The following is a 14,086-nucleotide window of genomic DNA, read 5'->3' as shown; positions in this document are numbered from 1 at the left end:
TTATACCTAGAAGATGACTACAAAAATGTTGCAAGGCACAGGAAGCTCTCTCTACCTAAGTGCCCTAGATCCTTCAGGTGAATGGGATGCTTCTTTAATCCATACTTGCAGCTGATCCTGTCCTTGCTGCCGCAGAACAATGGTGCTTATCCTCCTCAGACTATTGCTGAGAGGCTGCCTTTGGGTTAGTGAGTGCTGTCTTTTGGTGCAGTAACCCACTCTTGCAGTATTATGAATGCTGTGTTTGATGTTCTTTTGCAAACCAAAGCGACCCTCATTCTATTGAAATAGTAGCAGGTGTGTCTTCTTCTAATTGGCCCTCTCTCAGCATAAATCCTGTGGAGGCATAATATACTTAAGACTGTTCAACAATTAGTAGCAGCTGGAAAGAGCCTTCTGTTTTGAGAAGGGTTTTTATTCAGGGCTTGCAAATGCTCACGGCCCCTTAGAACACAGTATCAGCATGCAATGCTAAGGCTGGGAACCTTGTTCTGGAGTGTTATCTAATTGTAAATCTTCTATACTTTCTCAGTGGTTTCTCATGGGCAGCTCCTTGCAGCACTAACTCCTTCTTCACAGCACAGCCAATAAACTCCAGTACTCTCCTTGACTAGCTAACCCAGTCTTTTATAGCACTCATCCTTACTTGACACAGGTGTGGCCTATTAAGGGCAGGCTTGTTCCTAATCTTTGGTGATTAGTACAGCTGCAACTCCTCAGGGGTGAGATTGCCTTCTGCTCTATCTCTATTCTTTTACATTCTATCCCCCCACACTGGAGGACTGAAGCATGTCTCTGGATAACTCTGCCCTGTGTTCAAGCATCTTTCCCTCCCTCTGTTCCAGTTCAATGCCTGGACCTGTAAAAAGACATTTTGGTTGCTAGATTTGCTTATGAGCTTCAATTCCATTAGGTTTAGATTCTAAAATCCTTCATGGCACACAAGCCAGGCTAAGAATCTAGAAAAAGGACTTACATGTATAAGCATGCTTTTTTCTGAACATTTAGTTGCTTCTCTCACAGCTCCTAAATGTGGGACCTGGTACAAATATTTGACAAATATATCTGTTCCTTCTGAATCCTGGCTTCATATAAAAACCACTTGATATCCTGCTGCTTACTCTGTTGAGGGTAAAATGCTTATCAAGTACTTTAAGTATATATTCTAGTACATGTGGCATTATTCCTTGTCATCGATGTTACATTTCAATCACTTTTCAGCTAATTTATCATCAAATAACAAGAACTTGTTCTTTTGTTCCTGCACCAGTACACTCTAGGCAGTAACCTATTTTACAGTAGTCTGACTTGTACTTAACCAACTGAGCAGAATTAGCATCCTCTTCCACTACCAGCCCTCATTGTTAAACCCCTTGCCCAGAAGGCACCCAAGTCTGTCCTACTTAAGACACATCTTTTCACCACTCTCCCTTGCTGTGTCCGTCCTACAAAGTAGGTGTTCTCTTCCCTCTTTCTTTATATAAAGACTCCCTAATTAAGCTTCACCATGGATGAAGTAGCTCTGCAGGGACACTGGACCTGCTTTACCAAGAGGCAAGTCTTCCAGGGTCACCTCTTAAGAAGGAACATGAGGTTTTGTCGGGAAATTACTGGAACTAACTTCCTGTGTAGTTGTAATGCTTAGTGTAATTATTATGGATATTCTCCTATAAAATAGCTTCCAATAAAATCATGGCATTGGCATGAGGATGTGATATTATTTGCTACTTAATACATTAGGCACAGTGAAAGTATCTCACTGGATCTCTGTGTTCAGGTAGGCAACCGAGATAAAGAAAGATTGTTGGAAAATGTCCTATTTCCAGGCTCTTGCCTTTTATGGCTACAGTCTGAGTGTCTTCTCTGAGGTCACACAAAAACTCATCCAGGTCTTCTGAATCCCAATCTAGCCATCTACCCACTCTAGCCATCTCCTCTCTCTAGCCACAGGTGAATCCTTCCTTACACAAAAAGAGTAAACCCTGGCCTTAAATAAAAACCAAACTGGCCCAATAAGCAAAATTATATGAATGCATCTTCAGAAAGAAGAGATGGAGGGTGTTTGCTTTTGCTTCTGCACCTAGCAACTGCTCTGTTTGTGGTTTGAGCAGGAAGTTCTAGGAGGAGCAGGCCCACATGCTGGTTGGCTCTTGCTTGAGTCATTCCATTTTGGTACGGCTTTATACCACAAAAAGTAATTTGTTATCTCTCCATGAGAACCCTGTGACAGGACTGCATATCACAGAAGGCTGGGAATGAAATTTAAACTCTGCCAGGTTGTATGGAGTATTGGACCCCATGTCATTGTAGCTTCTGGGGCAAGGGGATGGCTCATTGAGAGATGCGATAAGAGAGTGGAAGGGCATTGGGTGGGAAGGTGAATTGTATTCAGTATTAAACTCTGACTCAGACTGAGGCTAAAAGGTTTCTGCTGGAAAGATTGTAGATTAGATGAAGGCTGATAATAAAATTTATCTTCCTACCTTATAGGCTGAGCTCTCCCAGTGAGAGGAAGTGGGAGGTGGTTTGGGCAGGCAAGGGGAGAGATGGATGACATGAGCCTACACTGCAAACCACTTCTATTTACCCACAGCCTACTTCATTACAGAGAAGCTGTGCTGGCCAGCAGGGACAGTGGTTGCAAAGTTTCAAGACAGGTTCACTGGGCTGTACTGAGGCAAGATGTGAAGCCACTGAGTTACTATCAGGATTACTCTATTCTTAGCATCCCAGCATGTGTTCAGCCCCCACATACCACTATCTAAATATAGTCCCTACTGAAGGAGAGATGTTGCCAAGTTGCATCTGACCCTCTCTTCTCTTGCATTCTGTTCCTGAAAGCCAGGCTGAATTCCCCAAGACACGTCAACAATCAGCATGTCCTTTTGTCTGCCTAGGGCTGTACAAGGAAACCTGTACTGTACTCTTAAAGCCTGATCTCAGCCCTGGCCTTCCTGGCCTCTCCTAGCACTGACCTTCCTTTCAACACCTCTTCTTATTCCTTTCCTCCTCAATTGTTGCCTTACTCTTTTCTTTTCTTTTTTTTTTTTTTCTGTGTCAGCTGGCTCTGTCCTTTCCCTCTGTCTGGTTGAACATGATCAATGGGAGGAAGCAGGCAAAGTAATGAAAGAAAACATGTGTGTATGTGCATGTACACAGTACTGCAGACACCCAAACCTCTCTGACAAGAGCCCTTTTGTCACTACAGATCTCCTGCTGAGAGGGCAGGGAGATGAACAATTTTCTGAGTAAATGTGTTCCAGTTTTTCACGCTGATTTCTATTTCCAGTAGCATAAATCCATAAGACTCTGAAACTGGGATTTCCTAAACCCATCTGAAATCTAAACAGGACATACCTTGACATGAATATGCCATGGGAGAGTGTGTCTACTGAGGCATGGAGTGGAAAGTCTAACAGTCAGTTACAAGAGGCTCACAGAGTTTGTGGGGCTTCTCACATAAAAGGAGAGGTCAATCCTCACCAGTATGTGCTAGAAGGTTGGACAGTGCAATCCCCCAGGGCCAAGTCTGGGGCCAACCCTTACCACTGGTCAGAGTCTGTCAGTCCTTCTTCTCATTTGCACAAGAAAGTTCTTCAGGTATGTGTTACAGCAAGTAGAGAGGTTTTCTCTTTGAAATACCACTTTTTCCAACTTTTGCCACCTCTTCAGATCAGCTGTTGGGTGACACCTTCCAAGCTTTCTGCAGCCTAAGGAGAAGCTCCCTGTTAGTGACACTTCATGTGGCTCACTGGGTGCCCAGGAGAGGGCATCTTTTGGACATGGGGAGCAAGTGGCTGATCCTGAGGGCAGCCTGACCTTCAGGATGGGCAGGGAGCCTGGCTTTTGGACTGGGCAGCCACCCTGGCCTGGGTGGCTCAGTGCTGCTCTCGCTGTACTCAAGATGAGCAGGTTATGGGTTCCCATTAAAGTATCTACAGCACAGAACTGGCAGTCATGTAAAAACTGGCAGACTTGTGTTGGTCTCTGTCCAGAGGCTCTGCAGCCTCCAGTACATTGCACCCTGCTGTCATGACTGTGGATTAATTCCTGTCCTGTCCTTCTTTCTCTGCACAATCCTCTTCTGTGTTTAACCCCTTTGCCTTCCTCCCTGGCAAATGCAGTGGGATAGGGGTTTAGTGTAAAAATGAAGCTATGGATAGTCCATTTCCCTCTGATCCCAGGAGCAAATTCATAAGCTTCCAAGGAGGGTTTATAAATCTGTGGAAGACTGAGCCAGACACATGCTACTTTCAGACTCCATAGGTCTCTTCCTGCACTGGAAGAGACCTGATCCTGTTTTCCCAGAAAGGAATGGAGACCTGGAAAAGTCCCTCCTGGACTGCAGAGCACTGAAGTACCAATAGTTGCTTTAGTGCATATACTCTCTGTCAGTCCAGTAAGATTTGAGCACAGACCAAGCCAGACCCAGCATCCTCACTAACCATAAGAAAAATGCATTGCTTGCTCATGATTATCAGCCCACGTGGCCTGCCTGAGTCTCACCAGTCTTCTCTGGTATAAAGGTACCTGAAACAGCATCAGGCAGTTTTGGGAGCACAGCCTGATCCTTCCTGCCTGGGAACCCCAAACAGTTGCCTGCAAAGACTTGCAGTACTGAGGGACTAGAGAATTGCAGGAAATTTACTGTTGCTGTTCTGGCTGGTCACCAGCCTACATCTTTGGTTCCAGTGAGCAGGGAGGAATACCATGGGATGTGAGGAATGCTCTGAACACCTGCTGACAGCCTTTAACCCCCAATCCCCTCGCTTTACAACTGGGAGAGATACTCAGTAAGTATGTTTCCATCCAGTGCCAAGGACCGAGTACTTGGCTATGGAACAGCAGTTGGCCTTTTGGGGAATACTGGGAAACCCTCCTTTTAACCTCTTTTCAACTTCCTAACTCTTTTCATTATCTGCTGTATCAGTAGGCAGCACTGGAAAATGTGTCTCCTTTACCTTCTCAGTTAACAGCTGCATCTGGATGAAGTATCAGGAAGCAGCATTTGTACTGTAACAGTGGTTCTTCAGCGGTGGGTCATTACAGACCTACACATGCTCATTCCAGGCTTATATTAACAAGGAGGGAGATAAAGGACTAAAATGACAGAGGCTGATGGATGTGGCAGCTGGGATGAGCCAGTCCCTATTTTAAGCATGCAGGCAGGATTTGGGGTCAAGTTGGAAAGGCTACAGAGTGATAAAGTACCAGTGAACACAAAAACAACTTGAAGCATAGCCCTCCTCTCTCCATCTTCTTCCCCAACACCTCTCAGTCCTGCTGACAGGCTGACCTGGGAGGAGCATTGCTCTTGTCTGCTCAACACAGGGCAGCAGGGTCAAGCCCAAGGCACTCACACGCCCCATAGGTGCAGGGGGCCTGGGCCACTAAGACCAGCCAGTCAGGCCATGGGACTTCCTTGGGGCTCCAGCTCTCTCCTCTCCTGCTCCCCTGCTGCTCCTGCAAGAACAATGACAGGGCAGCAATCCTCCCATATTCCCTTCTCTTTCCTGAAGCTGCCATGAGAGTGTGGGCAAAGTAGCTGCATGATGTTATAGATGAGTCTGGTGGCTCAAGCAGCAAGGCTGTGAGATATGGGTGAAGGTGCCCTGTTGAGTATTACTGACACAGCCTGTTCACTGCACCCTTTGTTAAACACCTCTGCACTGATTTGTCTTTCACTTAACTGCAAGATCTGAGGAAATATTGTAGAAGAATCTACAAATAGAATGTAATAGTACCTTGTTCCTGACTTGCTCTGACCCAGTGATTTTACACAGCTATTCTTCTATGTGAAAAATGAGTACATTATGGGTGCCAAGCTGTCCTACAAGACTATCCCTGTTGCTTGCATATATAGGAGAGGTCAGTGGTTTTTGGCTGAGTGGGAATTTGGTTTGCTTTCTTGCTTGCCCTAGCAGAAAGGTTAGGCTGAGTTGGTAAGAAGTTTAACTGATAGATGATGGAATGAAAGGGAGAGTAAACACTTGGTGCAAGATGGCCATGAGAGGACAGATCTAGGAGCTTGCCTGGAGACAGTGACTCTGACTCCCTTCTCAGATAAAGCAATGCATATCTTGCACAACTCCTGTTAAGGCTAAAGATTTATTCCAAGTTTACACTTGTGTAACAGGACACCATGTTGCCTGATGCAGATGTCCAGAAATACACTGACCAAAGCCATTGGAGCAGGAATGCTTAACACCAGAATATGCCTCAGAACTGCCACCTCTCCCCAGTGTCAGCTTCCCTGAGGATGGTACTTGCAGAGACTCTGCATGAGTCAGGGATCATACCAAGGAAGTACAGTAGAGGCGTGCATAAGGACACACGGACATGTGCAGGCATAGTCTGTTCCTTCTCTGAAACACAGACTCCCTAACCAACTTAGGAGACAGGGAACAAGAGGAGAAGAGCATGTAGATATTCTTGAGTCTTTAATCTGCACTAAAGAACTTGAACAGGGTTGGTGAGCAGGTCAGGCCTATGCTCAGCAGAGTGATTCTTAGAATTAACAGGGATACAGAGACCAAAAGGCATAGCCAGGGCTCATCCAACTCCACCCTGTCAGCACAGTAAGTCTTAGGGCTTATTTTATTCTCTGAGAAATGGAGCAATAGAAGGGCCAGCAACTGCACTAAATAGCTGCTGTTCTTCCCTTCATCCTTATCCTCTCTCCTGCTTTTTCAGATTCGAAAGAGAAGCAAAGCGTGCCGTGGAGGCCTGTGGGAAAATGATGTTCTAGTATCCATCAATGGGAAGTCATGTGCTGGCCTCTCCCATGCTAATGCCATGCAGATCATCGATTCCTCCAATGGCATGCTCAACATCCGTGTGAAAAGGTAACCTGCTCCCAAGTGCCAGTGCTGTGACAGTGCAGGCAGTAGGGTGGTTTCATCCAGTACAGCAGCTGTCCACATCCAGCAGAAACAAGGCAGGCAGGAAGCCTTTGGTTTCACCATATTGCAAGGTGTACTAGGAGGACTTACCCATGTCCTAACCTGGCTAACATGTTGACATCTCAATGTTTTGCCCTGTCTTACAGTGGGCTGTTGTAGTCCAACAGTCTGTATACTGACTCCCACAAAGATGAGAGGTGTGTGGCTAGGTCCCTTTTTCATAGGAAGAAATATCTGTGCCAGTCTCTAGTTCAGGAGAATACTGGAGATCAAGCTCAAATTTATGGACAAAAAATAATCCCAGTAATGTTCCTTGTCCTCCCTGTGCTAAGTTAACCCAGTGCGTCAGTGCATGCTGGATGCGACCCAAGCTATAAATGAGTAATCCTATAAAGGTGAAGGCAGCAAAACTGTGTGAGGTCCTAGCTAGTCCACACTACTGCCTAAACTCAGAAAATCAGGCCCTGGTGAAGGGGGCTGGGAGATGTGATCTTCTACAGTCCTGAAAAGACAGAGAGAGCACTGTGAGCAGTGGGAAGGCACAGCCATGCTGGTTGCTGTCATCCGTAAAGCAAGAGCAGAGGTGGGCAGTGCTCAGAGAAGGAAAGCCTGAGCATGGAGGATCTTCTCCTTGGTTTCAGAAAAAGTGCCGGTGCCTTCTGATGTGCTCACTCTATACCCTAACTGTGAGTAAGTGGGATGGGTAAGTTCTGTACAAGGTGTCCAGAATAGCTCCTGGTCCCTTGCCAAGGCCTTATCTCACACCATTGGAGCCTATCTGCAGCAAACAGGTGCCTGGGCAAATTTTAATCGATCAAGATCAGCACACTTTGAATTAACAAAGTGACAAAGGCAGGCTTCTTGCATCCTCTGGATGGAGTCAACACTGAATGGTTTGGAAATAATGAAATCAGTTGGTTCATTTGGAGTAGTGAAGAAATCATCAAATGTTGCTTTCTTGATCACATGTCTATTCCTACTTCATCTTTACATTCCCAGAGAAAATACCAATCATTCCTGTTCAGAAAGGAGAGGTAGCTGGATGACTCTGGAGTGTGTGTATTTCAGAAAAAGAGGGAGAGACATTGACCTGACAGTACAGAACAAGAGAAACTGGCTTATAAGCAGTCATGCTTCTCAGTTACCTGATCAAGTGCTTAAAGAAGAGGAGGGACTGTTCTGTTTCGCTTGTGGAATGTTGAGGTTGCTCCCCAGTGAGATTTCATAATGGCAAAGAGTATTAAAAAGTAAACTGCCAGAGAAATTCTCCCACCCTTAGCTTCCAAAAAGTTTGCATTTGACATAAATAAAAATTTTTCACGGTTTAGAATTGGGATCCAAGTCATGAATTGCACAGCTTTACAGAGGCAATGCTGTCTGCCTGGCTTCATGGTATGCATGTTCAGAAGGCAAATACTTAGGACTCCTTTATAGCTCTTGTAAGCCCTGGTGAGTCTGACAAGAGAAATAACAAGTTCCCAGCTCCATCTGTGTAGGCTGGAGTCAAACTGCTGTGGAAATCCAGACTCACTCTTGAGGACCGGGAATGGGCTCTTTTTCCATCAGCTCAGCCAATTCTCCTTTCCTCTGGAAGCCAGCAGCAGGGTTAACTGCCTCAGTCTGTCTGGCACCTACTCCAGTCATCCCTCCAGATGTCTTAGAGGCTTGAAATTGCTATGTCTAAACCAAAGGCAAATGCCACCATGGATTGGGCTGGCCAGCATGACTGCATACGGTTGTCAAAACCCAGGTACTGATAGCTTGTGAAGCAGCCCCACAGTGAGCAGGCTAAATATTAGAGTGGTCTCCTACCACCAGATACCATATTCCTATCCCCAGAAAATGCTTGGGCCTTTATATCCTAAGTATTTGCTATTTACTCCCACGTAGAGGTCAGAGCAAACAAATAGCACTGACTTCTTGGAGCCCAGTCTGAACTAAAGCAGTTTGGGGAGCCAGGATCTGCAGATCTGACACAGTCTCAGCTGCAGGAGCAGCTGGAGTGCATTGTGATATCTGAGCACCAGCCGTTCTCTGCTGACAAGCTGCAGGCTGAAGGGTAGGTCTCCATGTCCTGGGGAATGCTTGCTATGCAGGAATTCAGCTCTCCAGGAGAAATGCCTGGGGAGCTGATTAGGCTTGGTAGATTTTTTATGGTTTTAGGGCATTCTGATTTTTGAATGTTTAACACCTGGTTTCCATAGAGCTGTGAAGCAGAAAATGAGAATGAGGGCACATAGCTGATGTCAGGGATAAGTCTGGCCTTGGCATCTACACTTCAGGTGCCTGTACCACCTGAAAAACACCTGTAACACTGTCCTATAACACCTGTATGTCCCAGTCCATAGCCCTCTCTCACTCCAGGGTTTCTTTCCAGTTTAGCTGCACAAAGGAAACCTCACTCACCACTTTTCCTTCTCCCCACAGGATAGTTGGTGGGGACCAGACTGGCCCGTGGCTCCAGCGCTCCCCTTCTCCAGGGCAGCGAGTGCTCTCTCCACCATCCGTGCCCAGCCCCTCAGCACAGTTACTCAGCTCTGAAGCAGCAGGAGCCCCAGCCACCACTCAGCCCTCCCAGCCATGGAGGTCACAGAGGCACCTGGAGAGCCTCACGTCCCCACCGGACAGCGAGGCCTACTATGGTGAGACAGACAGCGACGCTGACAACGTGGCGCAGGAGAAGCAGCGCCGCGCTCGCAGGAAGAGCCCGCGCTCCCCGCCGGACAGCACCACCGGCAGGGCGGACGCGCCTCAGGACGAGGTGTCCCTGTCTGAGCAGAGCGGCTACGAGAGCATGCCCGAGGCTGCGGCGCAGGGGGGAGCCGAGCCCGCCAGCTCCAGCGGGGTGGCCAAGAGGGAGATTGTCTGCCTGCCTGGCAGCCGCACGGACACTCCGTTCTCGGACAGCGAGGGACAGCTGCGGCCACCGTCAGCAGAGGGGCGGGAGCCTTCTCCAGAGGCGATGCTCCTGCCCCACGCCACCAAGGCGATCCGAGCGGAACGCCACCTCATCCCCATGGTGGGGCCGGTGGAACACCCGATTGATGAAGACCTAACCACCACTTACGCAGAGAAAGCCAAGCAGGCCAGTAAGTCCCCTAAACTGCCATTCATCTATGCCTTTTCCTTGTGCTGGATGCTCCTTCCAAAAGCCTGATTCCTGCAAACGCCAGGTGGGTTAGCTCCTCTACCTTGCAAAGGAGTCAAATCAGCCCTGCAGAGACCAGGGCTTCCCGCTGCAGTTTTGGCCCTGGGGTATTCCTCACCCAAGGCATCCTAAGAAATAGATAAGGTAAAGAGTCTGGAGTCAGGGGTCTGGGAGTCACTCACAGAGGCTGCAGCCATTCAACCAGATGTGCTCTAGTACCTCTATGTGCTGGAAAAAGGATGGATGTCACTGGTTTCTTCAACACTTTGGGCTAAGAAGACTCGGGTGACATGATGGTGTCAGGAAATAACTTGGAGGTTAAATTTCCCTGACTTTCCAGAGATCTTATGGCAGCTCAGTTTGCTCCTTAGCTACCTGTGTGTTAAGCACAGAACACTCATTTCAAGAGGCTCCTAAGGACCCCTCTGCTCACTTCAGCTCTCCATGGACACAGAGGCATGCAGTATTACACAGTTAAGGATGATGAGAGATAATTTGTAGGCAGCATAGCTGCAAAAGAGTCTTGTCAGAAACTGATTTATTTCTCTCACCCTGTCCAGCTCAGGGAGGGACTCTTCTACATCAACTTTCCCTGCAGGCACTCATCCCGGCAAGGATGCTCATGTCTGGCTGGCAGCAGCTGGTGCGTTCAGGTAGAATTTATCATTTTTTAGGTGTTGGCAGTGGAGGGTTGCCAGCAAGGACAGGCAGGAGACAGTAAATTAGCTCTTGAAACAGTTCCTTGTAGTGCCATCCCTGATAGTCAGGACCTTTCCATGTGGAATAAAGTACTGAAAAATGTAGTGTAGTATATGGGTGATGGTCCTGAAGTGACCTTGATTGTGAATATCTTTCCTGATTTCTGCTACACATAGAGTATTTCAAGCACAAATATGAGGGCAGAACACTGTTATCTGATTTCACAGTTGTGATGTATCTAGTTGTATTAAAAACAAGGTAAGCCTAAATTTATCTTCATATATATATATCTCAGTGTACTATAACTTATTACATTTCTGTGAGCCTGGAAATAAAGTTTTAAAAAAGTGACTTTAAAAAAGTGACAGAATGGAAAACAGAGACACAGAAAAGTTACTAGACTGAATCAGAAAGAAAACACGTGGATTCTAACTTCTGATCCTCTGCTTCAAATGCTAGAGATTTTACCCAGGACAGATAATACTGCAAGGCAATTATTAAACCTCTGTTTTATCCTTGGGCTAAATATTCTTTTATCTGTTCTGCCTAAGGACTCCTGTAGGGGTAACTTTCAAACCTAGTTGCTTCCTTCAGACAGGGCACTGTCCTGCTGCTCTTTCCAGTGTTACAAAGGGAGGCTCAGTTGGGTTCCTTATGTCTTGCTCTGCTGGGCACTGCACCTGACCTGATGCCTTGTTCTACTTCTTCCTAGTCTTTAGCTCTCATTTTCCTCAGGACAGGAAAGAAATCAGCAATTTCAGCCTCCCTAAAGATGAGGCTATTTTTCCCCCTTTGAATGATGTCCAAGCATGAGGTGAATGTTGAGAAAGGCATGTTCAGCTGCTCCCTGCCACCCGATAGTCCTAGCAGTACAAGAGCAATCGCTTTACATCAAGACTTATTTCCATGGACTGCATCAGTACAGAGGGATCCCAGAAAAACTATGTATTTCATTCAGAGCATTTCTGATGGCAAGATAATATCCCATGGCAGGAGATGATGCAACAATATTGCCAGCTGGAGTTAGGGTTCCCAGAAGCATTGCAGACTGAGGTAGTATTTTATTCTCCTATCGCTCCTTCACTCTCTTCACTGCTGAGCTGCACTGGCTCCATGGGAGGCTGCTTGGACTGGCATAGGAGGACATGGTAGAGCATCTCTTGCCAGAAAGGTGTAGCCTTGGTGAGGATGTCTGGGCTAGCATTGTTCCAGCTCCTACAGCTGCTCTAGGCTCCCATGGAGACAGCAGCATTTAAAGTTCTGTTCCTCTGCCTTTCCTTAGCAATATCCACAGCACAGTAGCCTACTCTGGGACACAGACACTCCTGGGTTTTGCTAAACAGGAATGTGAAGTAATATTTTAAAAGTCAGGCAGGGTTTTAAAACCTGAGTTAGCTCCAGGAAGTGACTTGGACTATCAGTTGTGAGAGCCTAAGTATCGATATATAGGCAAGAAACATTTAAGAGCCACTGTGAATACCTATGCAGATGGCTGCCTTTTGAAGCACTATTTAAATATATTCCCAGTGCATCTGGGAATAATACATCCTCCTTGCTTTGCCACAGCCTTCTTCAGCTCCCACCACTGCACCATAAGAATGTGAAAAATTGTTTTGTTGGGACTGATCCCCAGGTGATTCCTTATTCTTTCTTCCTAGAATGTACTACTTTCTCATGTCTGCTCTGATGTTTACTTCAATTTTAGGGGTATTTCTCTTGTCCTTTGTTTTAATTCTTTCTAACTTTTCACTGTCATTTTTAAGCTCCAGAAACTGTCTCCTTTTCCCACTTCTGCCTGCCCCTCAAGCAAACAGAATTGAGGGTACATTATTTCTAGATGAGTATTTAGAAACATCAAACCTCCATATAAATAACTGAAATCCCTGAAAAAGAACAGAGATACATAATAATTCTTTTGCATATCACCAAGAGTAGCAACTGACATTCTTCACTGCTCTGTTGCCCTGCAAGGATCTCAGTAACACTGCTACTGCTGTCAGCTCTTGGGTTTTCTGTAGCTTGGTTCTTTACTTCCTATCTCTAGACAGAAAATACAAATTAAAAAATCTACATCAGTTTCAGGGGGAAAGTGGGAGCTTGTGGCAGGGAGAATCAGACTATAGTTGTCACAAGTAATTGCAGGTGAGGTTTTTTGGTTTCTCATAGGTTCTGCAGTGTCCTTCTCTTCTTACCCCACCTTTGGAGGCTTGGGATCCATCTGTAGCCAGGGTTGCTTCTTCTCAGCCACTTGTGCTCTCTGGGGTGCACTGTATTTTCAGCCCCATTGTAAATCATCTCACAGGACAAAAGGCTCAGCCTTTTCCACAACTGGAAATAGGACAGACATACCAGGACAGCAGTCTATTCCTAACTTGCTATCACACTGTGTCAGTGAAAGAAGTGCTTCAAAATATCTTAATTTAAACTTATCTGCTGAACTATTTTTAGTTCCTAGGATTCAAGAGCCTCTCCATGTATGGTAGAGGAAGGGAGGGAAAACTGGGTGGGGAAATTTCCTCCTCTGCTTTATATGGACTTGGCTGCCTGTGCAGAGTCATCAAAGTTACTACATTCCATATCAGAAAAGGAAATCCTTCTTGTTTAAAGCGGATGTACAGCAGCATCACTTGAAAAGATAGGTTGCTTATAAATAAGTGGCCTATTCATCAGCAGGTTATAGAGATTACCTCTTCTAAGAGTGACTGCAGTCACATTTCTCTGCAGAGAGGGTGAGTGCAGCAAGCCATCTCTCAGCCTGTTACAACTGGTATAGGCCACAGGGGCTGTGAACAAGATGAAGTATCTGAATGGCAGTTTGAAGTTATTGCACCACATTTTCTATTTGGCTTTCACCTTTGACAGTTGTAACTCTAATGATCACAGTTATGTGACTGTTAGACTAACTTGCTGGTTTTGACCTTCACTGCAGTCTAGGAGACCAATAGGTTTAGGATAATAGCCTACTACTACTACATCTTACATGCCTTAAAGTAAAATAGAAAAGCATTCTGCTGAGACCAGGAGATTAAAATTAATTCCTGAACTATTGATCTTACAGAAGTCTGTTCCTAGCATCATGAAGCCATGCTGAATCACCCTTGGCCCTTGCCACTCAATGAGCAGCCAGCCATTCAGGAAACAAGGACAACAGCTTCTATGACTGAACCACAGATCGAGGGACTGATCTCATTTCAGCATGCATGAAACTGGAAATTGCTTCTGCTTGGGAAATCAGTTTCCAAACACTTCAGTAGCAGTGTAGTTGTATGTGTTTGTTTAAGAAACCTCACTTAATAACTGTCATTCATGTGTGAATTCTCTGCCACTTGGAAGGCAT

The 14,086-nt window shown here is 46.0% G+C and overlaps 1 protein-coding gene across 1 annotated transcript in view; it reads left to right on the top strand.

The window, feature by feature from the left end:
• Positions 1-14,086, top strand: part of SYNPO2L (synaptopodin 2 like) — a 31,033-nt gene that overhangs the window by 5,383 nt on the left and 11,564 nt on the right. Inside the window, exons 2-3 of the mRNA XM_066554982.1 lie at positions 6,694-6,845; positions 9,330-9,991. Of these exons, the coding sequence (XP_066411079.1) occupies positions 6,694-6,845; positions 9,330-9,991 (814 nt within the window). The remainder of the gene's footprint in view (positions 1-6,693; positions 6,846-9,329; positions 9,992-14,086) is intronic.

This window comes from Molothrus aeneus, chromosome 8 (genome assembly GCF_037042795.1).
Source record: "Molothrus aeneus isolate 106 chromosome 8, BPBGC_Maene_1.0, whole genome shotgun sequence".
Taxonomy (NCBI): Eukaryota; Metazoa; Chordata; class Aves; order Passeriformes; family Icteridae; genus Molothrus; species Molothrus aeneus.
The sequence above is the reverse complement of the archived record's forward strand: the minus strand, read 5'-3'. Positions and strand labels throughout refer to the sequence as shown.